At 42.9% G+C, this 27943-nt stretch overlaps 1 protein-coding gene across 5 annotated transcripts; it reads left to right on the forward strand.

Moving 5' to 3' along the window:
- The first annotated feature begins 609 nt into the window (after window positions 1-609).
- On the forward strand, window positions 610-27461 carry LOC309397472 (uncharacterized protein). 5 transcript variants are annotated; one of them, XM_081963512.1, is made up of 7 exons: window positions 14829-14948; window positions 16896-17167; window positions 17276-17470; window positions 17718-17835; window positions 17958-18037; window positions 18775-18901; window positions 22872-27461. In XM_081963512.1, the coding sequence occupies exons 2-7, from the start codon at window positions 16964-16966 to the stop codon at window positions 24488-24490; spliced, it is 2343 nt and encodes a 780-aa protein (XP_081819638.1). In that variant the 5' UTR covers window positions 14829-14948; window positions 16896-16963; the 3' UTR covers window positions 24491-27461. The 5 variants fall into 5 exon arrangements, with proteins under 5 accessions (XP_081819637.1, XP_081819636.1, XP_081819638.1 ...); XM_081963511.1 differs by lacking the exons at window positions 14829-14948; window positions 16896-17167; window positions 17276-17470; ... (2 more) ...; window positions 18775-18901; window positions 22872-27461 and adding exons at window positions 610-703; window positions 1677-2237; window positions 2460-2577; ... (1 more) ...; window positions 3195-3321; window positions 6495-11084; XM_081963510.1 differs by lacking the exons at window positions 14829-14948; window positions 16896-17167; window positions 17276-17470; ... (2 more) ...; window positions 18775-18901; window positions 22872-27461 and adding exons at window positions 612-703; window positions 1751-2237; window positions 2460-2577; ... (1 more) ...; window positions 3195-3321; window positions 6495-11084.
- Window positions 27462-27943: the final 482 nt, after the last annotated feature.

Here is a 27943-nt window from a genome sequence, read left to right on the forward strand (position 1 = left end):
GCAAAGTCAATGAGGAAGCCAGTTTCACTTCACAGACATGTTAATAACTTAAGAAACGTAATGATGTACTTAACAACCGTGGCAAGAAAAATCGTAAAAATGGGGCAAACTCACTTAAGAAAATGTTTTAATTAGCAACAGAAATGTTGGGCTCAATTCAGGTCGTAACTTGAGGACTAAATATCACTGGTATGGTTATTCATGAAATGTTATCAAATTCTGTTTTGTTATAACTATAAAAATTTAAAATATACGAAACATTTAATTGTATGGGGGAGGGGGGCTGCTCTTGAGGAAAGCGATTTTTGAGTCTCCACAGAGATTTTCTCAATATTCACAAGATCACAGATGGTTTTTAGCTATTTAAAAAAAGAAAAATGTACACATTGACGCCTGCCGGAGGAGCCACTCCCTTTCTAGATAGGCAAAGTTAGAGAACCTTAATGCCCATCATCCCAGACCCGCGTGGAACATGACGTCCTTGCAGGGTGCTCAGGCATTGCGCTCAGGATCCTCTAGGGGGCTCCCACGAGAGTCCGATAGAAGAGCCGGGCAGCTCTCTTCCCGCCCCGCGTTGCAAGAGAACTGAGCATGCGCCGGCCTCTTTCCCACGTTAAGAGAAAAGGCTTGAAAGGTGGTCCGCGCTCTCTACGATATCCGATTCTGCTCCAACCCCACCCCCACCCCCGCTTTGAACCTTCGGGTGAGTCTTTCTAGCAAGGGGAGAGTCTGCAGAGAGGTTTGCATGATTCGAGGTCCAGACGTGATTCGGGATGGAGACATGCAAAACTTTATTAAGCTTGGAGTCGTGGGATGGAGGGAGTGGGGTGGGGAAAGAGTGGTCCCATGTTCCCCTGCCGCCCCTGGGTCAGACAGGGGAGAAAGCAAAGCTTCGCTTTGCCCCCAGGGGGGTGGGGGGACACCCAGGGTTGCAGAGAAGATCGATGGGAAAAACTCTGGATGGGAAGGAGAGGAGGAGAGGCCGTCTTTGCAAAACAGAGATTTGTGCCTGCGAGCCAGTCTTGACTCCTGGACAGTTTCCTGCATATTTGTTGTCCCCGTTTTCAGAAGGGGTTTCCCTCGCCTCCCCTTCCTAGGCCGAGAGAAGCGAGCGGTCGTAGCCCATCCTGCTGGCTTTGCGTGCAAGGAACTCGGTTTCCTGCTTTCCCACCTTTCCCCACTATCACCAGCTGGCTATGCCGGCAGATAAATAAGGAAGGGGTATAAATAAATAAATAAATAAGTAAATAAGTAAATAAACAAATAAATAAGAGGAGGTGCACCATTCACAGCAGGTCCCGATCATGCCAGTGTTTTTGTCACGTTTGGCCTTTGTAAAGCCTGGATGTTGAAATTCCTGATTGATTTATCTACTTATTAAGTGGATTTAGAGAGCCCCTCGTGTCAATTGCTTTTTGTGACCTGGGACGTTTATGATTTGGCTTGTGCAAACGGTTGCTCTTGACGATGCAGTTCTAGAAATGATATTAAACGGTGTATTAAATACTTCCCAGGGCTGTTGTGCGGGAAATCGTAAGAAGGAGCATTATGTATAATTGCTCCGTAGAGTGATTTATAATAATAGAGAAGACATAAAAATAAAAATAAAATTTTAATTAAAAACTAGGAAGTAGAAATCAAAAACATTTATATGTATTTTTCCAATATTTTGATAGAGATTGACATCCTGGAGCAGGGGTGTCAAACTCATCATGTGACGTATCGGGCTTCCCCCCCCACCTTTTGCTAGTCCTCTTGTGAAGAGAAAGACCTGTGGTGATACTTGCGTCCATTTTGGAGCTGCATTACAGACCAAAGAGAAGATGGAGGGACAGTACCCAGCAGATGCAGAAGTTACAAAAGGCCCTCCAGCTGCTGAGCATTGGGGCTGTGGGAAGAATGCGGCAAGTCCTGGGCAGAAGAGCCAAGAAGAGGCATGCAATAGTTCAGAGGTCCAGTTCTGTCACTTCAGAAAGCTGCAGTTTCAGGAGGGGAGCCGTCCCCGAGATGTTTGCACTCAGCTTCACTACCTTTGTCGTCAGTGGCTGCAACCAGAAAAACACACAAAGGCTCAGATGCTGGACCTGGTGCTCCTGGAGCAGTTCCTGGCTGTCCTTCCCCCAGAGATGGCAAAATGGGTACGGGAGTGTGGAGCGGAGACCAGTTCCCAGGCCGTGTCCCTGGCCGAAGGCTTCTTGCTGACTCAGGAGGAGGAAAACATGCAAGAAGAGTTGCAGGTGGGATAATGGAATCATGGCAGCTCTAAAGGGGATGTCTCTGAATGTGTCAATTTCTCTCTGGCTGAATTTTCTGGGATTATTAATGTATTCGGGCAATTATTCTATTCTGTTTCAAGTTTCAGCAATGAACATTGAGGGCTGCTAGTTTGAAGGTGCAGTGTGATCATTCATTTCTATCTCTGTGCTCTTCCTTTGTTTCTCTAATTGCATCATGTCCAGAAATCCATGGAAGCTTTGACTGAGTATCCTAAGGAGAGGAAAGATTCGTTCAGATCTTCTCAAGAGCTTCTCTTCAGAAAGAACTTCCAGAAAGACCAAAGTCAGGACGCTGTGCAAGGTAAAATAAGCTCTTTCTGGGTGATGCGAGATTTCAACATTTAGCTGATTCTTTCGCTCCTCTCTCTGGAGTTTCTCTCTTTAAAAAAAAGTATTTCTCTCTTTCTCATAGAGAGTCGAAAGCTATCCTTGGAGTTTTTAGAATCACCTCTCTGTGGTGGAGTTGAAGGATTGGCTGAACCGCTACTTCAGGTAAGGAGAAGAAAGATTGGAAAAGGTCCCTGAATCTTGGATGGATTTCATTTGTTTTAGAGTTCAATGTATAAAATTGCTGTTTCTAAGCAATATGAATTTGACCTCAGATCATTGAACATTCACACTCAACTTAGCTTAAACGGTTTTGCCTGTAATTTGCTCTGGCCAACCTAGGAAGAATGAGAGTCACTGATAAATAGTGGATTTAAGACCCAACTAGCTAGGCTACACCATAAGGCATTGAAACACTTCCAGCTTGATCAAACATAATTTAGTTATGTCTTCAGGCAAAACAGGAAAAAATCTTAATTCTGTAGAAGATGCCAATTTTGTTCATTAGCTCTCTCCTAGAATTGGTGGAAGAAAATTATCAAATTTGTCTTGGGATTATCTGTTAATAAGGAAACATGTGATCTTGTTCAGGATGTCGTGTCTTTTGAGGAAGTGGCTGTGTATTTCTCCAAGGAGGAGTGGTCTCAGCTGGATGTTGACGAAAAAGCGCTCCATGGAGAAGTCATGCTGGAGAATTCCAGGAATCTGTTTTCTCTGGGTAAGGACCCCTTTCTGTGCTGAGTAATATAGGGAAGGGAGTTAAATGTTATTTCTGGGAAAAAATATTTATTTACTGTGAATTCGGGAAGTATTCAGGTCCCCTTCACTTTTGTCATTGTTATGCTGCCGACTGAGTCTACAGTTGTTGAAATTCAGTTTTTTCTCATTTATCTACACTCAGTACCCAATAATTACAAAGTAAAAACAGAATTTTAGAAATGTCTGTAAACTTATTAAAAAGAAAAAACTGAAGTATCACATTGGCATAAGTATTCACAGGCCAGTGGTGGGGTCCTAACCGGTTTACTACTGATTCACTGAGAGAGGGCATTTTGCACACCTGCAAAAATTTTGCACCTGCCCTGCTTGCTTCACTCGCGCAAGCGCTCACCGCTCATTGCTACGCATGTGCAGTTTACTGAAAACTGTTCTGCACATGCGCAGAAACATGCCGGCGACGGGAGAAAAAACCGGGGAACCAGTTTGGGGGCATGGCAGGCCGAGGTTGCTGCCCGTTCCAGGAACCGAGGCCGCCAAACCACTACCCGTTTGCCCCACCCGGTCTAAATTGGTAGGAACCCACCACTGATTCAGACCCTTTCACTCAGTACTTTGTTGAAGCATCTTTGGCAGCACTTACAGCCTTGTCTTTTTGGGTATGAGGCGACAAGCTTTGCACACTTGGTTTGGGGAAATTTTTTGCCATTCTTGCAAATCCTCTCAGGCTCAGTCAGGTTGCATGGAGATTGTAGGTGGACAGCCATTTTCAGGTCCCTCCAGAGATGTTAAATAAGGTTCAAGTCAGGCTGGGCCACTCTAGGACATTTGTGAGCTGTGGGGGCACAGTGGTTAGAATGCAGTTTTTGTAGGCTTCTTCTTTTGACTACCAGCTAGTTGCCATTTGGCAGTTCGAATCACACTAGACTCAAGGTTGACTCGGCCTTCCATCCTTCCGAGATCAGTAAAATGAGGACACAGGTTGTTGGGGGCAATATGTTGACTCTGTAAACCACTTAGGGCTGCAAAAGCCCTGTGAACTGGTATATAAGTCTAAGTGCTATTGTTATTGCTATTCACAGACTTGTCCCTAAGCCATCCTGTGTTGTGATGGCTGTGTGCTTAGGATTTTTGTCATGTTTGAAAGTGAACATTTGCCCTATTTGAGGTCCTGAGCACTGTGGAAGAGGTTGTCATTGAGGATATAATTATAGTTTGCTCCAATCAGTTTCCCTCAACTTTGACCAGTCTCCCAGTCCCTGCTTCTGAGAAACACCCCCACAGCATGATTATGCTACTACCACGCTTCACTGTTCGGGGTGATATTGGGCAGGTGATGAGCGGTGCCTGGTTTTAACATTTAAAATTAAGGCCAAACGATTCAAACTTGGTTTCATCAGACCAGAGAATCTTGTTCCTCACACTCTGAGAGTCCTTTTGGTGCTTTTTTCTGTGTTTTGCCCTTCTATCCCGATTGCTTATTTTGACTGGGCAACCAGATTTTGGAAGAGTCCTGGTTGTGCCAATCTTCTTCCATTTGAGAATTACGGAGTCCATTTTGCTCTTAGGAACCTTTAGTGTAGCAGACATTTTATGGTAGCATTCCTCAGATCTGTTCCTTTGAAATAATCCTGTTTCTGAGCTCTGCAGACAGTTCCTTTGTCCTAGTGGCTTTTGGTCTGCCTCACTATGCATTGTCCTCTGTGAGGCCTTCTATGGAGAGCTTTGTGTCTTTCGGAATCATGTCCAATCAATTGAATTGACCACAGGTGAACTCCAATCATGGCATAGAAACATGTCAGCAACAATCATGAGAAATGGAAAGCACTGAGCTACGTTTCAAGTGCTGTTGCAAAGAGCCTGAATACTTATGCCAATGGGGTATTTCATTTTTTTTCCTGGTTTTTCAATGGTTTGACAGTGCTGAGGGAATTATTTGTTTAACAGAGTGATTGTGCTTGGGGAAAAAAACTGTCTTTTTGTCTAGTTGTCTTGGTGTGCAGTGCTCTATAGTGTCATGTTGAGGGTAGGAGTTGAAACAATTTATGTGCAGGATGTGAGGGGTCTGTAAATATTTTCACGGTCCTCTTTTTGACGCGTGCAATGTACAGGTCCTCAATGGAAGGAAGTTGGCAGAAATTCTTTTTTCTGCACTTCTGATTATCATCTGAAGTCTGTGTCTGTCTTATTAGGTTGCAGAACCAAACCAGACAGTTATAGAGGTGCAGATAACAGACTCTATAAATCCTCTGTAGAATTGTATCAGCAGCTCCTTGGGCAGTTTGAGTTTCCTGAGTGGGTGCAGAAAGAACATGCTTTGTTTTGCTTTTTTAATGACATTTTTGATGTTAAGTGTCCATTTTAGGTCTTGAGATATGATAGAACCTAGAAATTTGAAAATCTGTACTATTGATAGAATCAGGTTGCAGGATAATAAAATTGACAAAAGTGAAGGGAGTCTGAATACATTCCAAATGCACTCTATAGCACTTTATTATTTGGAAATAATATAGGCAGCGACATACTCAATATTCCTTCCTACTGCTGTTTTCCCTAGAAAAACAATCCTGTGATATGGGTTGAGCTGGGAGAGTTTTGGTCCAAAGTCACCCAGCCAGCATTCGTGCCTATGGCAGAACTAGTACTCAGAGTCACCCAGTTTCTAGCCTGGTGTCTTAACCATTTGACCAAACTGATTTTATGGAAGAAGGAAATTTATTGACAGAAAAATTGGAAAACTTCATCACCTGGCTTTTTACATAAATATTTTTTAAAAATGCTTTCTGCTCATAAAATACACTATACTCATTTCATAGAAGATATTAGCAAGAATCTGGGGAACAGGCTCCATGCAGGGATGGTGTGACCTCTCTCGAGCCAGGTTCTGCCGACCACGATTCGGTATTCCCTCCTGAACCCGGTCACTGGGTTCCTGATGGTCCTAAGCTGCTATAGCCAAAACCACATGAGTCCTGAGAGGGATGTTCCCTTCTTAGAGATGTGCCCATTTGTGTACCGAGTTTGCCTTTAATCTAAGTTGAGGGTGGATACGGTGTCCAATACACTACGGAAGGTTGTGGCACCATGGAATTGTCCCAGGTCAAACATTAGTTCAGGGTTGTGATCCAATCCTATAGGAATGAAAATATACACTTTTCCTTTTTCTTTTCCAAGGCTTTAATGGGCAAGAGAATAAGAATTGCAAGCGGGAACGCCAATCGATCCATTCGAAATGGGGGAAAAGGAAATTTGAAGATCAGATGCAACCAAAGAATGATGAAACAAAGAAATCACAAAGTGGAATCAAAAATGGTTTTTCTCGGGTCCGTTGGCTTCCCAACCATACAGTGATCAATAATGGAGAAAGACCAAATAAATCCATGGAGTATGGAAAGAGGTTCAATAAATCCGATCACCTCTTTTCTCATAAAAAGACACATTCAGAAGAGAAAACAAATACCTGCATGGAGTGTGGAAAGGCCTTCTCCTTTAATTATTCCCTTATAAGACATCAAAGGAATCACAAAGGAGAAAGACCTTATAAATGCATTAAGTGTGAGAAAACCTTTAATTGTAGCAGTAGTCTTAATTCCCACAATTTGATCCACACAGGAGAGAAGCCATATCAATGCATGGAATGTGGGAAGGGTTTTAGGAAGAGTGGTAATCTTAATACTCACAAGAGAATCCACACAGGAGAGAAACCTTATCAATGCATGGAGTGTGGAAAGACCTTCTGTTATAATCTTTCTTTTAAAACCCATCAAAGGAATCACAAAGGAGAACCACCTTATAAATGCATGGAATGTGGAAAGACCTTTACTTACAGCAGTAGTCTTTATTACCACATGAGGATCCACACAGGAGAAAGACCTTATAAATGCATGGAGTGTGGAAAGACCTTTACTCGTAGTTATAATCTTAATTCCCACACGATGATTCACACAGGAGAAGGACCTTACAAATGTTTGGAGTGTGGAAAGACCTTTACTCGTAGTAATGATCTTAATTCCCACATGAGGACCCACACAGGGGAAAGGCCTTATAAATGCATGGAGTGTGGAAAGACCTTTACTCGTAGTAATGATCTTAATTCCCACAAAAAGATTCACACAGAAGGACCTTACAAATGTTTGGAGTGTGGAAAGACCTTTACTCGTAGTAATTATCTTAATTCCCACATGAGGACCCACAGAGGGGAAAGGCCTTATAAATGCATGGAGTGTGGAAAGACCTTTACTCGTAGTAATGATCTTAATTCCCACAAAAGGATTCACACAGAAGGACCTTATAAATGCATGGAGTGTGGAAAGACCTTTACTCGTAGTAATGACCTTAATTCCCACAAAAAGATTCACACAGAAGGACCTTATAAATGCATGGAGTGTGGAAAGACCTTTACTCGTATTTGTGATCTTAATTCTCACACAGGAGAAGGACCTTATAAATGCATGGAGTGTGGAAAGACTTTTACTCACAGTTATAATCTTAATTCCCACAAGAGAATGCACGCAGGAGAAGGACCTTATAAATGCATGGAGTGTGGAAAGACCTTTACTTGTGTTTATGATCTTAAATCCCACATGGGGATCCACGCAGGAGAAGGACCTTATAAATGCATGGAGTGTGGAAAGACCTTTACTCGTAGTTATGATCTTAATTCCCACAAGAGGATCCACACAGGAGAAGGACCTTATAAATGTGTGACATGTGGAGATAGCTTTAGAAGGAGTTGTGAGCTCACATCCCATAAAAGGATCCATATGGCAGAAAAATGGAGTGGAACTTTTTAAGGAGTAGCGCTTTTACCCGCTATAGAAGCTTTCACACATGGGAAAAACCATATCAATAAAGAAATTGTGGAAAGAGCTTCAAGGGAAATCCAGATAGTCCTTGGTGTATGACTGTAATTGAGCCCAAAATTTGTGTTGCTAAGCGAAACATTAAGTGCATTTTGCCCCATTTTTTGAATTTTCTTGCCGCTTTTGTTTGAGTGAATCATTGTAGTTGTTAAGTTAGTAATACTGTGATGAAATGAATCAGGCTTCCACATTGGATTTGCTTGTCAGAAGCTCACAAAAGATGATCAAATGATCCAGGAACATTGCAGCTGACATGAATCAGTTGCCAACATCTGAAGTTTGATCAGGTGATCGTTGAGATGTTTCAAAAGTCATAAATGTGAAAAATGGACATGTCACTTTTTTCAGTGCTACTCTAACTTTGAATAACCATTATATGAACTGTAGTAAATTGAGGACTACCTATAATTGTCCAAAATATCATACAAGGATCATTTGAGTAATAATCCAAATAAACTGTAGCTCTTCTTAGACATGCATACATAAATTGCGCTTCTAGTGCAAACCAGAACAGTGTGGATCCCTAATCCTGCTTGTGATTTTTGCTAAGTTCCAATAGACAAAAGGACTTTTCTATGTGCAGAAATATTCCGGATTTTTTTTCATTATATTGTTTCAAATATTCCAAAATACCAAACACAATTATCACATTACTCTTCAATTATCTTAGGTTAAAAAGGAAAAAAAACCCACACCTTTGTTAGAGGTTATCAGTTACCTCTTGGTGTTGCCTGAATATTTCTGTTTTGATATTGGGCAAAGTATCTGGGCCTTTCCCTTTTTCGGGCTGTTCTACCTTTTCCATCTCTGCTTGTCTGAGAAAGAGTACAGTGAGAGTTCTTATTCCCGCGTCCAGAATGATGGATGCTACCAATGTCTCATGGGTTCATTTAAACCAGGAGTTCCCAACCCAGAGGCTGTGGCCTGTTTGGAACTGGGCCACGGAAGCAGTGGGTGAGCTTGTGCTCATGTTGCTCCACTTGTGCAAGTGGCAAGCACTGGCACTGATATGGAAACCTGTATTTTTGCGAGCAGCTTGTGCACAGGCCAGCTACTTCCACAAATGGACCTGTGCATGCATGCGTCTTCCTGCTGCTTGCACAGAACCATCCTCTTTCTCTCCCTCCCACCTCACTTTGCTACAAAGTCAAAAAGGTTAGGGACTGTTGTTTTAAATCATCAATCATACTCAATGGCCTGAGAGGGATGGAGAGGCTCCTCTGATAGGCGAAGCTTTGGTGCTCGTCCCAGTCTCGCCTTCCTCTGCTGGAGATCTCTGGATACCTATTTCCAGCCTTGCCTGGCCCTTAATAGGCAGTTGCTTATGCAAGTGTGGAGGAGAAACTTTGCAGGAAGTAGTTTCCCCCATGTCCAACTTTTGCCTTGACAGATCTCGAGATGAGGAAGGGTGCCCTAACAAGCCAGCATCTTTACCACACATAACTGGAAACAAGGATTTCCTTTCAGAATGGGTCAGCCTCTCTCGTGCAGGACGGCTGGGGAGTGCTCCTAACCCTAACCCTCTCCAAAGATCTATCAAGGGAGAAGTTGGACTCTATTCCCTGCAAACTTTAACCTCTATCCTTTCACACTCAACAGTGTCGGCCCTCTGCCTGTTGCTTTGCTGAGAGTAGATACCGGACAGGGAAACAGTTACCAATGATGTCTGAGATTGTAGAAGAACGTCTCCGTTGTCGTCCTGTGCACACAAACACACGCCAATCCAGCTGGGTGACTTTTATCAACATCTAAACTTGAAAATTGCCAATCATGCCTTGGCTTGGAAAAAAGGCACCGAATTTTCCCCATCTTGACTTGCCTAGTGCAACATATTCCATCCTGACCCAGCTGTCCCAAGTCAGCCACATCCAGTGAGTGGTATCGAACCAACCATGGCCACCTGGGCACACTCACCCGGCCTCTGTGAATTGTCATAGTTTTACATGCAACTGGCCTTTTGAAGGTAACCATGATGCTGATGCGGCCCTCAATAAAATTGAATTTGACACCCCTGCTTTGCACCATCCCCATGAACATTGATTGTATTTTGAATGGAAAAAGCTTCATTCCTCTTACAAAATAAACCAGAATGAAGGGAAGAATTGCTCTCACAAAATAAGCCAGAATGAGGAGAAGCCCATTAAACGTATATTGAAAAATCATTTTTCAAGTACTTTTTGCCTATCATATGATAAAGTTTAGGAAAAAATTAAATGTGAATTAAATTTAATTAAATATCACTGGTATGGTTATTTATCAGACATTATTAAATTTCATTTTGTTCTAATTGAAAATTAAAAATACATGAAACTTACCGAAAGATTTGTGGGAGGCAATACTTCAGGCTTTCAGAGGACATGGCTTCTTTGAAAATATTTCTTCAAATATTGTTCATTGATGTTTCTGCACCAAACAGGTGAAAAGGCACTGATTATAGTTTCCAAAACATTATGTCAATTTTTTCATAATGGAAATACTGTTCACTGATGGTTCTAGATTAAATAAGTGAAAGGGCAGCGATTTTGGTTTTGTAATCATGTCGTTTTTTTTTCATAATGGAAGACTGACAAAATTAGACAGTTGGACTTAGAAGGAGCCTTGATATGTAGAGAAATGGTCTGGAAAGAACGGGGCCAGAATGAGAAGTTAGTCATTCTTTTAAAATTGCTTCTTAGCCACAATTTCCCCTCTACCCTTTCTTTCATTAATTGTAGCTAAATCTATTTTTTTTCTTGCACTATCCACCTCCAAATCCTGATTAATCTTTTCAAACCATTAAAATCTTCATTACTTTTGACTAGGGAAAAAAAATCTTTTCCTCCGAAGCTCTTAAGGTTCCTACTCAAATTTCATGAGGCGTATTCCCTACTCAACAACCAAAATAAAACTATTCATGTCTCTTTTTTTTTTGCCTCGTAGTATTTGAGCTTTATATTTATTTTTTAGTATTTTCCTTCTTTCATTTTGTGATTCCACTTTTTCTCTAGTCACATATGAGACTTTATTCTCTCAATCTTCATTTCTCCCTCATGGTGGCTTGTTCTGAGGTAAAAAAATTTAAAGGTCCACAAATTTGAGATTTCTCTACATTTTGGTTCTTTTCTTTTGATGCTTTTTTTTCATCAGGATCTATTCTTCAGGTTTATTCACATTATTACAGGTTGCCTTTAGTGTTTCCAGGCCGCCTTGGATGCCCAAAAGCATGAATTTGAAAAGGCAGCTTAATAACTGAGCTCATTAAAGAAAAATCAATACAAATCTTAATTTTCCTCAACCTGTCGCTTTCCTCCCTGTGTCTTTGCCAGCCCCCCGATCTCCTCTGGCTTCAACGCTGGGTTTGCCATCAGCCACAAGACACAGGCTGGGTTTCAGAGAGAGACTTTTCTTCCTTGTCTTTTGACCGCCCTGACATTTCTGACAGGATTTTGCTCATTTTTGATGCCCACAGACCCTTCAGACCCTGGGGTGGCAGCAATTATTCGGGAGGACTTAGAGCTGAGGGAGTCTACTGTGCCACAGACGTCCGGATGTGAATCCCTTGTTGTGAAATGGGGGCCTGGGAGACAGTTGGGCCTGCTGATAGTATACCTGGCTCCTCGCTATACATCAGCGGCCCTGCCCGAACTCCTCGAGCTGATCGCATCGGTGGCGGTTGAGACCCCCAAACTTTTAGTGATGGGGGATTTTAACCTGCCATCGATGGGAGAAGCATCAGAGGGGGTTCGGGAGTTCATGGCTTCCATGACAGCCATGGACTTGACTCAAATGATTCAGGGCCCGACACACGAGGGAGGACACACTCTGGACCTTGTTTTTGTCTCTGGCCAGTGGCTGAGTGATCTGGGAGGAGGGGACTTAACCATCACTCCCCTGTCATGGTCAGATCACTCACTCCTTCATCTTGACTTCCCTGGTGCTACCTCCCGCTGCGGGGAGGCGGAACCGGAAAGTTCCAGATGGTTCCGCCCCAGGCGCCTGATGGAACCTGATAGGTTCCAGACGGAGCTTGGGCCACCTCCTGTAACCTTGACCCGCCCCCGGGTAGAGGACCTGGTAGTTGCGTGGAATAATGCAACTACCGGGGCCTTGAACCGGGTGGCGCCTTTGCGGCCTCTCCGGCGGCAACGATCCACCCTAGCCCCTTGGTTTACCGAGGAGCTAAGGGTGATGAAATGCCGCAAGAGACGTCTAGAGAGTCGTTGGAGATCCTCTCGCTCCGAATTTGATCGAACACAGGCACGAGCCCATTTAAGGACGTACCTTGTGGCATTGAGAGTGGCCAAACGCCAATATTGTGCCACTCTCATTGCATCCGCGGAGAACCGCCCTGCCGCCCTGTTTCGGGTGTCCCGCTCCCTCTTGTTTCAGAGGCCGCGGGAGGCCCCTCTACAGGGCAGGGCAGAGGAATTTGGTAAATATCTGCAGGATAAAATCGCTCAAATCCGGAAGGATTGGGTCCCTGTTAGTGGTCCAATGGAGACGTCCGTGGCGAGTCTTGAGGAATCGACCTGGGAGGAGTTTGACTTGGTTGCCATCGAGGATTTGGACAGAATGCGTGGACGACTGCGACCCACCACATGTTTATTGGACCCGTGCCCCTCCTGGCTTGTACTGGCATCCTGGGAGGTTACACGAGACTGGCTCCTGGGCCTAGTGAATGCTTCGCTGAGCGAGGGGTCTCTCCCGGCCGCCTTGAAAGAGGCGGTGGTGAGACCCTTGCTCAAGAAGCCTTCCCTGGACCCTTTGGAGCTGGCCAATTATCGTCCTGTCTCCAACCTTCCCTTTTTGGCGAAGGTTGTAGAGAGTGTGGTGGCCTACCAGTTTCCACGACATCTGGAGGAAAATGATTATCTAGACCCGCGCCAGTCCGGCTTCCGCCCCGGTCACAGCACAGAGACGGCCTTGGTCGCGTTGGTGGATGATCTCTGGAGGGCCAGAGATAGAGGTTGTTCCTCTATCCTGGTCCTATTAGACCTCTTGGCGGCTTTTGATACCATCGACCATGGTATCCTGCTGCGCCGGCTGGAGGGGTTGGGGGTCCGGGGCACCGTTTTTCGGTGGTTCGGCTCCTACCTTTCTGTCCGGACGCAGCGTGTGTTGGCAGGAGAAGAGAGGTCGACCCTACGCCCCCTTACTTGTGGGGTGCCACAGGGGTCGGTCCTCTCGCCACTCCTGTTCAACACATATATGAAGCCGCTGGGTGAGATCATCCGTGGTTTCGGGGTGGGATACCATCTGTATGCTGATGATACTCAGCTGTACTTTTCCACCCCGAACCACCCCAACGAGGCCATCGAAGTGATGTCCCGGTGTGTGGAAGCCGTACGGATCTGGATGGATGACAACCGACTCAAGCTCAACCCCTCCAAGACGGAGTGGCTGTGGGTACCAGCTCCCCGGTTCAGCCAATTAATTCCATCATTGGCCATTGGGGGCATTCAACTTGCCCCCGTGGAGCGGGCGCGCAATTTGGGCGTCCTCCTGGATGCCCGGCTGTCCATGGATGACCATGTGACAGCCGTGGCAAGGGGGGCGTTCCACCAGGTTCGCCTGGTGCGCCAATTGCGCCCCCTACTGGACCGGGACGCCTTACGCACAGTCACTCATGCGCTGGTGACGTCTCGTTTGGACTACTGTAACGCTCTCTACATGGGGCTTCCCTTGAAATGCACCCGGAGGCTACAGTTGGTCCAGAACGCAGCCGCGCGGGTAATTATGGAGAGTACTAGGTACTCCCATGTGACACCGTTCCTGCGCGAGCTGCACTGGCTTCCTGTGGTCTATCGGGTGCGTTTCAAGGTTTTGATAACAATCTTTAAAGCGCTCCATGGCTCAGGACCTAGTTACTTGCGGGATCGTATTCTGCCCCATACATCCCTGCGACCAATCCTCCTCCAGGTGCCGTCCACTAGACAGTGTCGGGGGGCGGCGCCTAGGAGTAGAGCCTTCTCTGTGGCGGGCCCAGCCCTGTGGAATGACCTCCCTCCGGATATTAGGAATACCTCTGACCTCCGCTCCTTTCGTATTAAGCTTAAGACCCACCTATTCCAAGCAGCTGGCCTGGCTCAACTTTGATCGAACCATATCGCTCCTGACGGGTTTTTAACTGGGTATTTTAATTATATTTAATTATCTAGGGGTTTTTAAATACTGTATTTAAATACTTTATTTATCAGCCGACCTCCTCCTTGTGTGTGTCTCGGTATATGTCTCTGTTATATGTTTGTTTTGTCCACGTATTTATTTCATATGTTTCATTGTACGCCGCCCCGAGTCCTTCGGGAGAGGGTGCGGCTAAGAAATAAATATTTATTATTATTATTATTTATTCAGAGAAACTGCTCTTCAGGAAAGGGATTTTTCAGTCTCCACAGAGATTTTCTCAATCTTCACAAGATCACAGATGGTTCTTAGACGTTAAAAAGAGGAAAATCTAGAAACTGATGCTTGCTGAAGATGCCACGTCCTTTCTTGATCGACAATGTCAGAGGGAATCTTTCCTTAATCTGGAATGCCCGTCCTGCGCCTTGCTTGGTCTTCTCGCAATGCGCATAGGGTCCTCTAGGGGCTCCCTGGAAGAACTGGGCAGCTCCTTCTCGCGCCCCCGCGTTAGAAGAGAACTGAGCATGCGCCGGCCTCTTTCCCAAGTCAGGTGTTTCTTGCTTCCCGAGACGTTTTCCAGGAAAGGTTTGAAAAGTTGTCCGCTCTTTTTACGGTGTCCGAGTCTGCTCCCGCCCCCGCCCCCCACTTCGCTGTGAGTCTTTGGGTGAGTCTTTCTAGCAAAGGAAGGGGCTGCGGGGAGGTTTTCATGGTCCGAGATCCAGACGTGATTCGGGGTTCAGTGATGGGGCTTTTCTCCCACGCTGGAGACTCAACATTGGAGACATGCAAAACTTTATCGGGCTTGGAGTCATGGGAAGCGGGGGGGGGGGGAGCCCCTGATTCCATGTTCCCCTGCCGTCCTTCTGCATGTACGGGCCAGGCAGGAAGAAAGCAAAGCTTCGGATCACCCCAGTTGGCGCTAGAGAGAAAAAAAACCAGGGCGTCAGAAAGGAGGTAGCCATTTCAGTGGGAAAACCTCTGCCTGGGAGGGAGAGGAGGAGTGGTCGTCTTTGCAAAACAGATTTGTGCCTCCAAGTCAGCCCTGATTCCTGGACAGTTTCCTGCTTTCCCGCCTTTTCCCGCCACCAAGTAAAGAAGGAAGATGCATTATTGCCACTATGTCCGATTAGGCCAATGTTTTTGTGAATGCTGGCCTTTGTAAATCCTGGCTGTTGCAATCCACTGTTTATTAATTTACTGATGAAGTGGATTTAGAGAGCCCCTCATGTCAATTGCTACTTGTGACCTGGGACTTTTATGCTTTGGATTGTGCAAATGGTTGTTCTTAACTGTGCAGCCATGGAAATGATATTAAACTGCCTATTAATTAAATAAAATTATAGTTAGACATAGAGAGCTATTTGGTTCAGTGATGAAAACACTAGGTTGAAACCAATAGATTAAATTCTAGTAGTCCAACCTTTGGCATGAAAGCGTTGAGCCCATCCCAACTCTCAGCCCAATCTACTTCACAGGGCTGTTGTGGGGAGGGGAATAGTAAGAAGGAGCATTATGTATAATTTCTGCCTACAGTAAATACCAACAACAACAATAATAATTTGGAACACAACACACCAGATATCACAGTTGTCGAAAACAGAAATGTACAATTTATTGATATCGCTATACCAGGAAATGCCAGAGAAAAAGAACTAGGAAAAATCACAAAATATCGCGACCTGGCCATCGAAACTACACAGCTCTGAATGAAACATATAACAGTGATACCCATTGTACTTGGGCCACTTGGTACCATGTTCAGGAATTTTATACAACACATAAAGAAATTGCAGCTTCCTGCAATAACACCAGTGAAACTGCAAAAAACTGCACTGCTTGAAACATCATATATTTAAAGAAGATACTTGGTTGATTCCGAGGATGCTGGCAGCAACCCATATCAAGCATTAACACCAGTCAATGGTATTTGTGACACATTTTTAAATGTTCACTTGACTGAGTTTCATGTTTAATGAATAAAAGAAATAATATTTTGGAACACAAAACGCCAGACATCACAGTTGTCAAAAACCGAAACATTCAATTTCTTGACATTGCTGTACCAGGAGATGCCAGAGTCGAAGAAAAAAAACTGGAAATCATGAAATATCACGACCTGGCCATCGAAACTACACGATTATGGATGAAACATGTAACAGTGATAGCCATTGTCATTGGGGCACTTGGTACCATTTCCAAGAATTTTATAAGATACATCAACAAAATCCAGCTTCCTGCAAAAAACTGCTATTCGGAGCATCATATATTTTAAGAAGGTTCTTGCTTGATACCTAGGATGCTGGCATATCAACCATTAGCACCAGTCAGTGGTATTTGTGATGCATTTTTGAATGTTCAGTGGACTGACTTTCATGTTCAATGAATAAAGTATATAATAATAATATAATGAAGACATTTAAAAATTAAATTTTAATAATTTTCCCTTTATGTATAGAGATAAAGTTAATTAATAACACCCCCCCCCCCGACATTGGTAGGTTCATTCAAATTTTTTTTCCTTCCCCTTTCCCTTCCCTCTCTTGATAAGGATGCTACGTAGTTCAATTAATCTCCGTAGTAAACACCCTAAATTATTTGTTTTCCATTTCAGGAATATAAGGTGGAAATACTTTATGGTTCTTCTGAAACCTTAAGTATCTTGTCTGAGAAGAGAGCTGAATGGCCTTGGAAAATTTGGCCAGACCTTTTGTGAACAGAAAGACCTGTGGAGATCCTTGGGTCCATTTTGGAGCTGCATTAGAGACCAGAGAGAAGATGGAAGGACAACATCCAGCAGATGCAGAAATTAAAGGCCCTCCCGCTGCTCAGCCTTGGGGCTGTGGGAAGAATGCGGCAAGTCCTGGGCAGAAGAGCCACGAAGAGGTATCTAATAGTTCAGAGGTCCAGTGCTGTCCCTTCAGAAAAGTGCGGTTTCAGGAAGGGAGCTGTCCCCGAGATGTTTGCACTCAGCTTCACTACCTTTGTCATCAGTGGCTGCAACCAGAAAAACACACAAAGGCTCAGATGCTGGACCTGGTGCTCCTGGAACAGTTGCTGGCTGTCCTTCCCCCAGAGATGTCGGAATGGGTGCGGGAATGTGGAGCGGAGACCAGTTCCCAGGCAGTGTCCCTGGCCGAAGGCTTCTTGCTGACCCAGGAGGAGGAAAACATGCAAGAAGAGTTGCAGGTGGGAGAATGGAATCATGGCAGCTCTAAAGAGGATCTCTCTGAATTTGTCAATTCCTTTCTGGCAAAATTGTCTGTGATTATTATCCTAAGGACATTTTTGTGTTCTTCTAGAAGGTGTATTTTGGGCAATTTTTCCCTTCTGTTTCAGTAATGGACATTGGGGGCCACTAGTTTGAAGGTGCAGTATGACAATTCATTTATATCTCTGTGTTGTTCCTTTGTTTCTCCTATCACATCATGTCTAGAAATCTTTGGAAGCTTTAGCTGAGCATCCTAAGGGGAGGAAAGAGTCATTCAAATCTTCTCAAGAGCTTCTCTTCAGGGAGAACTTCCAGAAAGATCAAAATCAAGATGCTACGCAAGGTAAAAAAAGCTCAAGATTTTGATGATGCGAGATTTCAACATTTATCTGATTCTATCACTCTTCTTGTTTGGTGTGTCTCTATTTAACAAATCTGCTTCCGGTATTTTTCTCTTTCTCACAGAGAATAGAAAACTGTCTTCGGAGTTTTTAGAATCACCTCTTTGTGCTGGAGCTGAAAGATTTGCTAAACCACTTCTTCAGGTAAGGAGGAGAAAGACCGGAAAAGATCCATGAATCTTGGATGGATTTCATTTTGTTCTAGAGTTCAATGTATAAAATTGCTCCTTCTAAGCAATACGAATTTGACCTCAGCTCACTGAACATTCACACTCAGCTTAATCTACCCTCTTCCTTCTGAGGGGATCCTTTATGAGTTGCTTTCTCACCATCAGATTTCATTGACCAGACTGGGCTGTTCCTTCTGTCTACCAGGGTTTTTCTCACCCACCATTAGAAAGAAAACATTATCTTTGGGACAACCGTGACCTGGTATTGAGAATCTCTATAGACATATACTATGAAATATAGTACTCTTACAACCACTTTCAACTCCTTCATGAAGGTCTGGAGTTGGGGTACATTGGTCCCTCAGTGGATAAAATGAACCATTGGAAAACATGTCAGGCGGGCTTTGCCAGCATTTTGTCCTGCCAATCCTAGGAAGAATGGGAGTCACTGATAAGTAGTGGATTGAAGACCCAGCTATCAATAGACCAAGACTATTTTAGTTGGTTATACCGTAAAGCATTCCAAACACTTCCAGCTTGATCAAACATAATTTAGTTGTGCCGTCAGCTAAAAGAGGTGAGATCTTATTCTTAATTCTGCAGAAGATGCCCATTTTGTTCTCTGGATCTCTTTCCTAGAATTGGTAGAAGAAAATTATCACATTATTCTTGGGATTCTCTGTTAATAGGGAAACTTGTTTCCTTGTTCAGGATGTCGTGTCTTTTGAGGAAGTGTCCGTGTATTTCTCCAAAGAGGAGTGGTCTCAACTGGATGCTGACCAAAAAGCACTGCATGGAGAAGTCATGCTGGAGAATTCCAGGAATCTGTATTCTCTGGGTAAGAACCCCTTTCTGTGCTCAGAAATATAGAGAAGGAAGTTAAATGTTATTTCTGGAAAAAATATTTATTTACAGTGCATTCAGAAAGTATTCAGGTCCCCTTCATTATTTTCAATTTTGTTATGTTGCTGTATCATTCTACAATTGTTGAAATGAGTATTTTGTATTATAGGAGCAGGAAACGTTTAAGAAAAAACAATGTATTTTATGTAATAAGGGAGGCTATGCAGATTTCAAATTTTTCTGTGAGTAAATTTCCTTCTTCCATAAAATCAGTTTGGTCAAATGGTTAAGATACCAGCCTAGAAACTGGGTGACTGTGAGTACTGGTTCTACCATAGGCATAAATGGTGGCTGGGTGACTTTGGGCCAAAACTCTCTCAGTCCATGTTAAAGGGTTGTTGTAGGGCCGTGATGGCAAACCTATGATATGCATGCCAATAGTGGCACATATAGCCATGTCACCTGGCACGCCCTGCATCACCTGTTCCTCTTCCGGGTTTCTGGCGCACATGAGCATGCACTAATCAGCTGGCCTTTGTGCATGGGGCAGTGCCGGAAAACATAAGAGGTGGTCTTACATTTTCCGGTGTCAGCATGTGTGCCAGCCAGCAGATTTGTGCGGGCGCATGCGTGGCTGTAACCTGAAGACTTCCTGGTGCAGCGGAAACTGGAAGTACCTTATCTGGCCTACATATGCCCCTGGGCAGCTCCTCTTCCTAGTCGCCGCCCTGACGAGCGTGCGTGCAGGTGAAGTATGCGCCTGAAGTGCTGCCTTTTCGGCACTCGGTGCCGAAAAGGTTCACCACCACTGTTATAGGTGATGAAGCAGCAGAAAGTGGGAATATCTGATATGTCCACTTCCCTTATTATTTGCAAAAAATAAAGGAAGCATATAGGGGTGCCTTCAGAAAGTATTCAGTTCCCCTTCACTTTCATCAATTTTGTTATGCTGCAGGCTGATTCTACAGTCGTTGAAATTCATTTTTTTCCTCATTTATCTGCACTCAGTTCCCGATAATGACAAAGTAAAAATAGAATTTTAGAAATGTCTGTAAATTTATTAAAAAGAAAAAACTGAAATATCACATTGAAGTAAGTATTCAGACCCTTCACTCAGTATTTTTGAAGCACCTTTGGCAGCAATTGAAGCCTCAGTCTTTTTGGGTACGAGATGACAAGCTTTGCACACCTGGATTGGGGGATTTTCTGCCATTCTTCCTTCCTCAGAAGCTCAGTCAGATTGGATGGTGACCATCGTTGGAGAGTCATTTTCAGGTCCCTCTAGAGATGTTAAAAAAGGTTGAAGTATGGCTCTGGCTGGGCCACTCTAGGATATTCACAGAGTTGTTCCTACACCACTCCTGTGTTTTGGCTGTTTGTTATATGGTTGTCACGTAGGAAAGTAAATCTTTAGCCCAGTCTCAGGTCCTGAGCACTGTGTTGTGCATATTTTCATTGAGGATATCCCTATATTGCTCAGTTCAACTTTCTACCACCCCTGACCAGTCTCCCAGTTTCTGCTGCTGAAAAACACTCCTACAGCATGATGCTGCCAACCATCATGCTTCACTGTTGAGATGGTACTGGGCAGGTGATGGTTGGTTTTCTCCAGACATAATGTTTAGAATTGAGGTCAACGGTTCAATCTTGGTTTCATCAGACCAGGGAATCTTACTTACTACAGTCAGAGAGTCCTTCAGGTACTTTTTTGAAACTCCTAGTGGGCTTTCATGGGTTGCGCACTGAGAAAAGGCATCCTTCTAGCCAATTTGCCATAAATCCCAGATCACTGGTGGGCTGTAGTCATGGTTGTCTCCTACCAGAATTTCTGGAGCTCAGTCAGAGTAACTATTGGGTTCTCAGTCACCTCTCTTACTAAGGCCCTTCTACCCCGATTGCTCATTTTGACTGGGCAACCAGCTGTTGAAGAGTCCTGGTGCGGCCAAACGTCTTCCATTTGAGAATTACGGAGTCCATTTTGCTCTTAGGAACCTTTAGTGTAGCAGACATTTTATGGTAGCCTTCCCCAGATCTGTTCCTTTGCAATAATCTTGTCTCTGAGCTCTGCAGACAGTTCCTTTGTCCTAGTGGCTTTTGGTCTGCCTCACCATGCATTGTCATCTGTGACACCTTCTATGGAGAGCTTTGTGTCTTTCGGAATCATGTCCAATCAATTGAATTGACCACAGGTGAACTCCAATCATGGCATAGAAACATGTCAGCAACAATCATGAGAAATGGAAAACACTGAGCTACATTTCAAGTGCTGTTGCAAAGAGCCTGAATACTTATGCCAATGGGGTATTTCAGTTATTTCTTTTTAATAAACTTACAGACATTCCTAAAATTCTGTTTTCACTTTGTCAGCATGAGGTAGATTAATGAGAAAAAAAGAATTTCAACAACTAGACTAGAATAGAATTCTTTAATGGCCAAGTATGATTGGACACACAAGGAATTTGTCTTTGGTGTATATGCTCTCGGTGTACATAAAAAGATAAGATACATTCGCCAAGAATCATAAGGTACAACACTTAATGATAGTTCATAGGGTACAAATAAGCTATCAGGAAACAATCAATATTAATATAAATCGTAAGGATACAAGCAACAAAGTTACAGTCCTGCAGTCATAAGTGGGAAGAGATTGGTGATAGGAACGATGAGAAGACTAATAGTAATAGTAATGCAGCCTTAGTGAATGGTTTGACAGTGCTGAGGGAATTATTTGTTTAATAGATTAATTGTGCTTGGGGGAAAAACTGTCTTTGTGTTTACTTGTCTTGGTGTGCAGTACTCCATAGTGTCATTTTGAGGGTAGGAGTTGAAACAATTTATGTCCAGGATGTGAGGGGTCTGTAAATATTTTCATGGTCCTCTTTTTGACGCGTGCAATGTACAGGTCCTCAATGGAAGGAAGTTGGCAGTAATTCTTTTTTCTGCACTTCTGATTATCATCTGAAGTCTGTGTCTGTCTTATTAGGTTGCAGAACCAAACCAGACAGTTATAGAGGTGCAGATAACAGACTCTATAAATCCTCTGTAGAATTGTATCAGCAGCTCCTTGGGCAGTTTGAGTTTCCTGAGTGGGTGCAGAAAGAACATGCTTTGTTTTGCTTTTTTAATGACATTTTTGATGTTAAGTGTCCATTTTAGGTCTTGAGATATGATAGAACCTAGAAATTTGAAAATCTGTACTATTGATAGAATCAGGTTGCAGGATAATAAAATTGACAAAAGTGAAGGGAGTCTGAATACATTCCAAATGCACTCTATAGCACTTTATTATTTGGAAATAATATAGGCAGCGACATACTCAATATTCCTTCCTACTGCTGTTTTCCCTAGAAAAACAATCCTGTGATATGGGTTGAGCTGGGAGAGTTTTGGTCCAAAGTCACCCAGCCAGCATTCGTGCCTATGGCAGAACTAGTACTCAGAGTCACCCAGTTTCTAGCCTGGTGTCTTAACCATTTGACCAAACTGATTTTATGGAAGAAGGAAATTTATTGACAGAAAAATTGGAAAACTTCATCACCTGGCTTTTTACATAAATATTTTTTAAAAATGCTTTCTGCTCATAAAATACACTATACTCATTTCATAGAAGATATTAGCAAGAATCTGGGGAACAGGCTCCATGCAGGGATGGTGTGACCTCTCTCGAGCCAGGTTCTGCCGACCACGATTCGGTATTCCCTCCTGAACCCGGTCACTGGGTTCCTGATGGTCCTAAGCTGCTATAGCCAAAACCACATGAGTCCTGAGAGGGATGTTCCCTTCTTAGAGATGTGCCCATTTGTGTACCGAGTTTGCCTTTAATCTAAGTTGAGGGTGGATACGGTGTCCAATACACTACGGAAGGTTGTGGCACCATGGAATTGTCCCAGGTCAAACATTAGTTCAGGGTTGTGATCCAATCCTATAGGAATGAAAATATACACTTTTCCTTTTTCTTTTCCAAGGCTTTAATGGGCAAGAGAATAAGAATTGCAAGCGGGAACGCCAATCGATCCATTCGAAATGGGGGAAAAGGAAATTTGAAGATCAGATGCAACCAAAGAATGATGAAACAAAGAAATCACAAAGTGGAATCAAAAATGGTTTTTCTCGGGTCCGTTGGCTTCCCAACCATACAGTGATCAATAATGGAGAAAGACCAAATAAATCCATGGAGTATGGAAAGAGGTTCAATAAATCCGATCACCTCTTTTCTCATAAAAAGACACATTCAGAAGAGAAAACAAATACCTGCATGGAGTGTGGAAAGGCCTTCTCCTTTAATTATTCCCTTATAAGACATCAAAGGAATCACAAAGGAGAAAGACCTTATAAATGCATTAAGTGTGAGAAAACCTTTAATTGTAGCAGTAGTCTTAATTCCCACAATTTGATCCACACAGGAGAGAAGCCATATCAATGCATGGAATGTGGGAAGGGTTTTAGGAAGAGTGGTAATCTTAATACTCACAAGAGAATCCACACAGGAGAGAAACCTTATCAATGCATGGAGTGTGGAAAGACCTTCTGTTATAATCTTTCTTTTAAAACCCATCAAAGGAATCACAAAGGAGAACCACCTTATAAATGCATGGAATGTGGAAAGACCTTTACTTACAGCAGTAGTCTTTATTACCACATGAGGATCCACACAGGAGAAAGACCTTATAAATGCATGGAGTGTGGAAAGACCTTTACTCGTAGTTATAATCTTAATTCCCACACGATGATTCACACAGGAGAAGGACCTTACAAATGTTTGGAGTGTGGAAAGACCTTTACTCGTAGTAATGATCTTAATTCCCACATGAGGACCCACACAGGGGAAAGGCCTTATAAATGCATGGAGTGTGGAAAGACCTTTACTCGTAGTAATGATCTTAATTCCCACAAAAAGATTCACACAGAAGGACCTTACAAATGTTTGGAGTGTGGAAAGACCTTTACTCGTAGTAATTATCTTAATTCCCACATGAGGACCCACAGAGGGGAAAGGCCTTATAAATGCATGGAGTGTGGAAAGACCTTTACTCGTAGTAATGATCTTAATTCCCACAAAAGGATTCACACAGAAGGACCTTATAAATGCATGGAGTGTGGAAAGACCTTTACTCGTAGTAATGACCTTAATTCCCACAAAAAGATTCACACAGAAGGACCTTATAAATGCATGGAGTGTGGAAAGACCTTTACTCGTATTTGTGATCTTAATTCTCACACAGGAGAAGGACCTTATAAATGCATGGAGTGTGGAAAGACTTTTACTCACAGTTATAATCTTAATTCCCACAAGAGAATGCACGCAGGAGAAGGACCTTATAAATGCATGGAGTGTGGAAAGACCTTTACTTGTGTTTATGATCTTAAATCCCACATGGGGATCCACGCAGGAGAAGGACCTTATAAATGCATGGAGTGTGGAAAGACCTTTACTCGTAGTTATGATCTTAATTCCCACAAGAGGATCCACACAGGAGAAGGACCTTATAAATGTGTGACATGTGGAGATAGCTTTAGAAGGAGTTGTGAGCTCACATCCCATAAAAGGATCCATATGGCAGAAAAATGGAGTGGAACTTTTTAAGGAGTAGCGCTTTTACCCGCTATAGAAGCTTTCACACATGGGAAAAACCATATCAATAAAGAAATTGTGGAAAGAGCTTCAAGGGAAATCCAGATAGTCCTTGGTGTATGACTGTAATTGAGCCCAAAATTTGTGTTGCTAAGCGAAACATTAAGTGCATTTTGCCCCATTTTTTGAATTTTCTTGCCGCTTTTGTTTGAGTGAATCATTGTAGTTGTTAAGTTAGTAATACTGTGATGAAATGAATCAGGCTTCCACATTGGATTTGCTTGTCAGAAGCTCACAAAAGATGATCAAATGATCCAGGAACATTGCAGCTGACATGAATCAGTTGCCAACATCTGAAGTTTGATCAGGTGATCGTTGAGATGTTTCAAAAGTCATAAATGTGAAAAATGGACATGTCACTTTTTTCAGTGCTACTCTAACTTTGAATAACCATTATATGAACTGTAGTAAATTGAGGACTACCTATAATTGTCCAAAATATCATACAAGGATCATTTGAGTAATAATCCAAATAAACTGTAGCTCTTCTTAGACATGCATACATAAATTGCGCTTCTAGTGCAAACCAGAACAGTGTGGATCCCTAATCCTGCTTGTGATTTTTGCTAAGTTCCAATAGACAAAAGGACTTTTCTATGTGCAGAAATATTCCGGATTTTTTTTCATTATATTGTTTCAAATATTCCAAAATACCAAACACAATTATCACATTACTCTTCAATTATCTTAGGTTAAAAAGGAAAAAAAACCCACACCTTTGTTAGAGGTTATCAGTTACCTCTTGGTGTTGCCTGAATATTTCTGTTTTGATATTGGGCAAAGTATCTGGGCCTTTCCCTTTTTCGGGCTGTTCTACCTTTTCCATCTCTGCTTGTCTGAGAAAGAGTACAGTGAGAGTTCTTATTCCCGCGTCCAGAATGATGGATGCTACCAATGTCTCATGGGTTCATTTAAACCAGGAGTTCCCAACCCAGAGGCTGTGGCCTGTTTGGAACTGGGCCACGGAAGCAGTGGGTGAGCTTGTGCTCATGTTGCTCCACTTGTGCAAGTGGCAAGCACTGGCACTGATATGGAAACCTGTATTTTTGCGAGCAGCTTGTGCACAGGCCAGCTACTTCCACAAATGGACCTGTGCATGCATGCGTCTTCCTGCTGCTTGCACAGAACCATCCTCTTTCTCTCCCTCCCACCTCACTTTGCTACAAAGTCAAAAAGGTTAGGGACTGTTGTTTTAAATCATCAATCATACTCAATGGCCTGAGAGGGATGGAGAGGCTCCTCTGATAGGCGAAGCTTTGGTGCTCGTCCCAGTCTCGCCTTCCTCTGCTGGAGATCTCTGGATACCTATTTCCAGCCTTGCCTGGCCCTTAATAGGCAGTTGCTTATGCAAGTGTGGAGGAGAAACTTTGCAGGAAGTAGTTTCCCCCATGTCCAACTTTTGCCTTGACAGATCTCGAGATGAGGAAGGGTGCCCTAACAAGCCAGCATCTTTACCACACATAACTGGAAACAAGGATTTCCTTTCAGAATGGGTCAGCCTCTCTCGTGCAGGACGGCTGGGGAGTGCTCCTAACCCTAACCCTCTCCAAAGATCTATCAAGGGAGAAGTTGGACTCTATTCCCTGCAAACTTTAACCTCTATCCTTTCACACTCAACAGTGTCGGCCCTCTGCCTGTTGCTTTGCTGAGAGTAGATACCGGACAGGGAAACAGTTACCAATGATGTCTGAGATTGTAGAAGAACGTCTCCGTTGTCGTCCTGTGCACACAAACACACGCCAATCCAGCTGGGTGACTTTTATCAACATCTAAACTTGAAAATTGCCAATCATGCCTTGGCTTGGAAAAAAGGCACCGAATTTTCCCCATCTTGACTTGCCTAGTGCAACATATTCCATCCTGACCCAGCTGTCCCAAGTCAGCCACATCCAGTGAGTGGTATCGAACCAACCATGGCCACCTGGGCACACTCACCCGGCCTCTGTGAATTGTCATAGTTTTACATGCAACTGGCCTTTTGAAGGTAACCATGATGCTGATGCGGCCCTCAATAAAATTGAATTTGACACCCCTGCTTTGCACCATCCCCATGAACATTGATTGTATTTTGAATGGAAAAAGCTTCATTCCTCTTACAAAATAAACCAGAATGAAGGGAAGAATTGCTCTCACAAAATAAGCCAGAATGAGGAGAAGCCCATTAAACGTATATTGAAAAATCATTTTTCAAGTACTTTTTGCCTATCATATGATAAAGTTTAGGAAAAAATTAAATGTGAATTAAATTTAATTAAATATCACTGGTATGGTTATTTATCAGACATTATTAAATTTCATTTTGTTCTAATTGAAAATTAAAAATACATGAAACTTACCGAAAGATTTGTGGGAGGCAATACTTCAGGCTTTCAGAGGACATGGCTTCTTTGAAAATATTTCTTCAAATATTGTTCATTGATGTTTCTGCACCAAACAGGTGAAAAGGCACTGATTATAGTTTCCAAAACATTATGTCAATTTTTTCATAATGGAAATACTGTTCACTGATGGTTCTAGATTAAATAAGTGAAAGGGCAGCGATTTTGGTTTTGTAATCATGTCGTTTTTTTTTCATAATGGAAGACTGACAAAATTAGACAGTTGGACTTAGAAGGAGCCTTGATATGTAGAGAAATGGTCTGGAAAGAACGGGGCCAGAATGAGAAGTTAGTCATTCTTTTAAAATTGCTTCTTAGCCACAATTTCCCCTCTACCCTTTCTTTCATTAATTGTAGCTAAATCTATTTTTTTTCTTGCACTATCCACCTCCAAATCCTGATTAATCTTTTCAAACCATTAAAATCTTCATTACTTTTGACTAGGGAAAAAAAATCTTTTCCTCCGAAGCTCTTAAGGTTCCTACTCAAATTTCATGAGGCGTATTCCCTACTCAACAACCAAAATAAAACTATTCATGTCTCTTTTTTTTTTGCCTCGTAGTATTTGAGCTTTATATTTATTTTTTAGTATTTTCCTTCTTTCATTTTGTGATTCCACTTTTTCTCTAGTCACATATGAGACTTTATTCTCTCAATCTTCATTTCTCCCTCATGGTGGCTTGTTCTGAGGTAAAAAAATTTAAAGGTCCACAAATTTGAGATTTCTCTACATTTTGGTTCTTTTCTTTTGATGCTTTTTTTTCATCAGGATCTATTCTTCAGGTTTATTCACATTATTACAGGTTGCCTTTAGTGTTTCCAGGCCGCCTTGGATGCCCAAAAGCATGAATTTGAAAAGGCAGCTTAATAACTGAGCTCATTAAAGAAAAATCAATACAAATCTTAATTTTCCTCAACCTGTCGCTTTCCTCCCTGTGTCTTTGCCAGCCCCCCGATCTCCTCTGGCTTCAACGCTGGGTTTGCCATCAGCCACAAGACACAGGCTGGGTTTCAGAGAGAGACTTTT

The sequence above is a fragment of the Natrix helvetica genome (genome assembly GCF_964273705.1).
Source record: "Natrix helvetica genome assembly, chromosome: 1".
NCBI classification, from domain to species: domain Eukaryota; kingdom Metazoa; phylum Chordata; class Lepidosauria; order Squamata; family Natricidae; genus Natrix; species Natrix helvetica.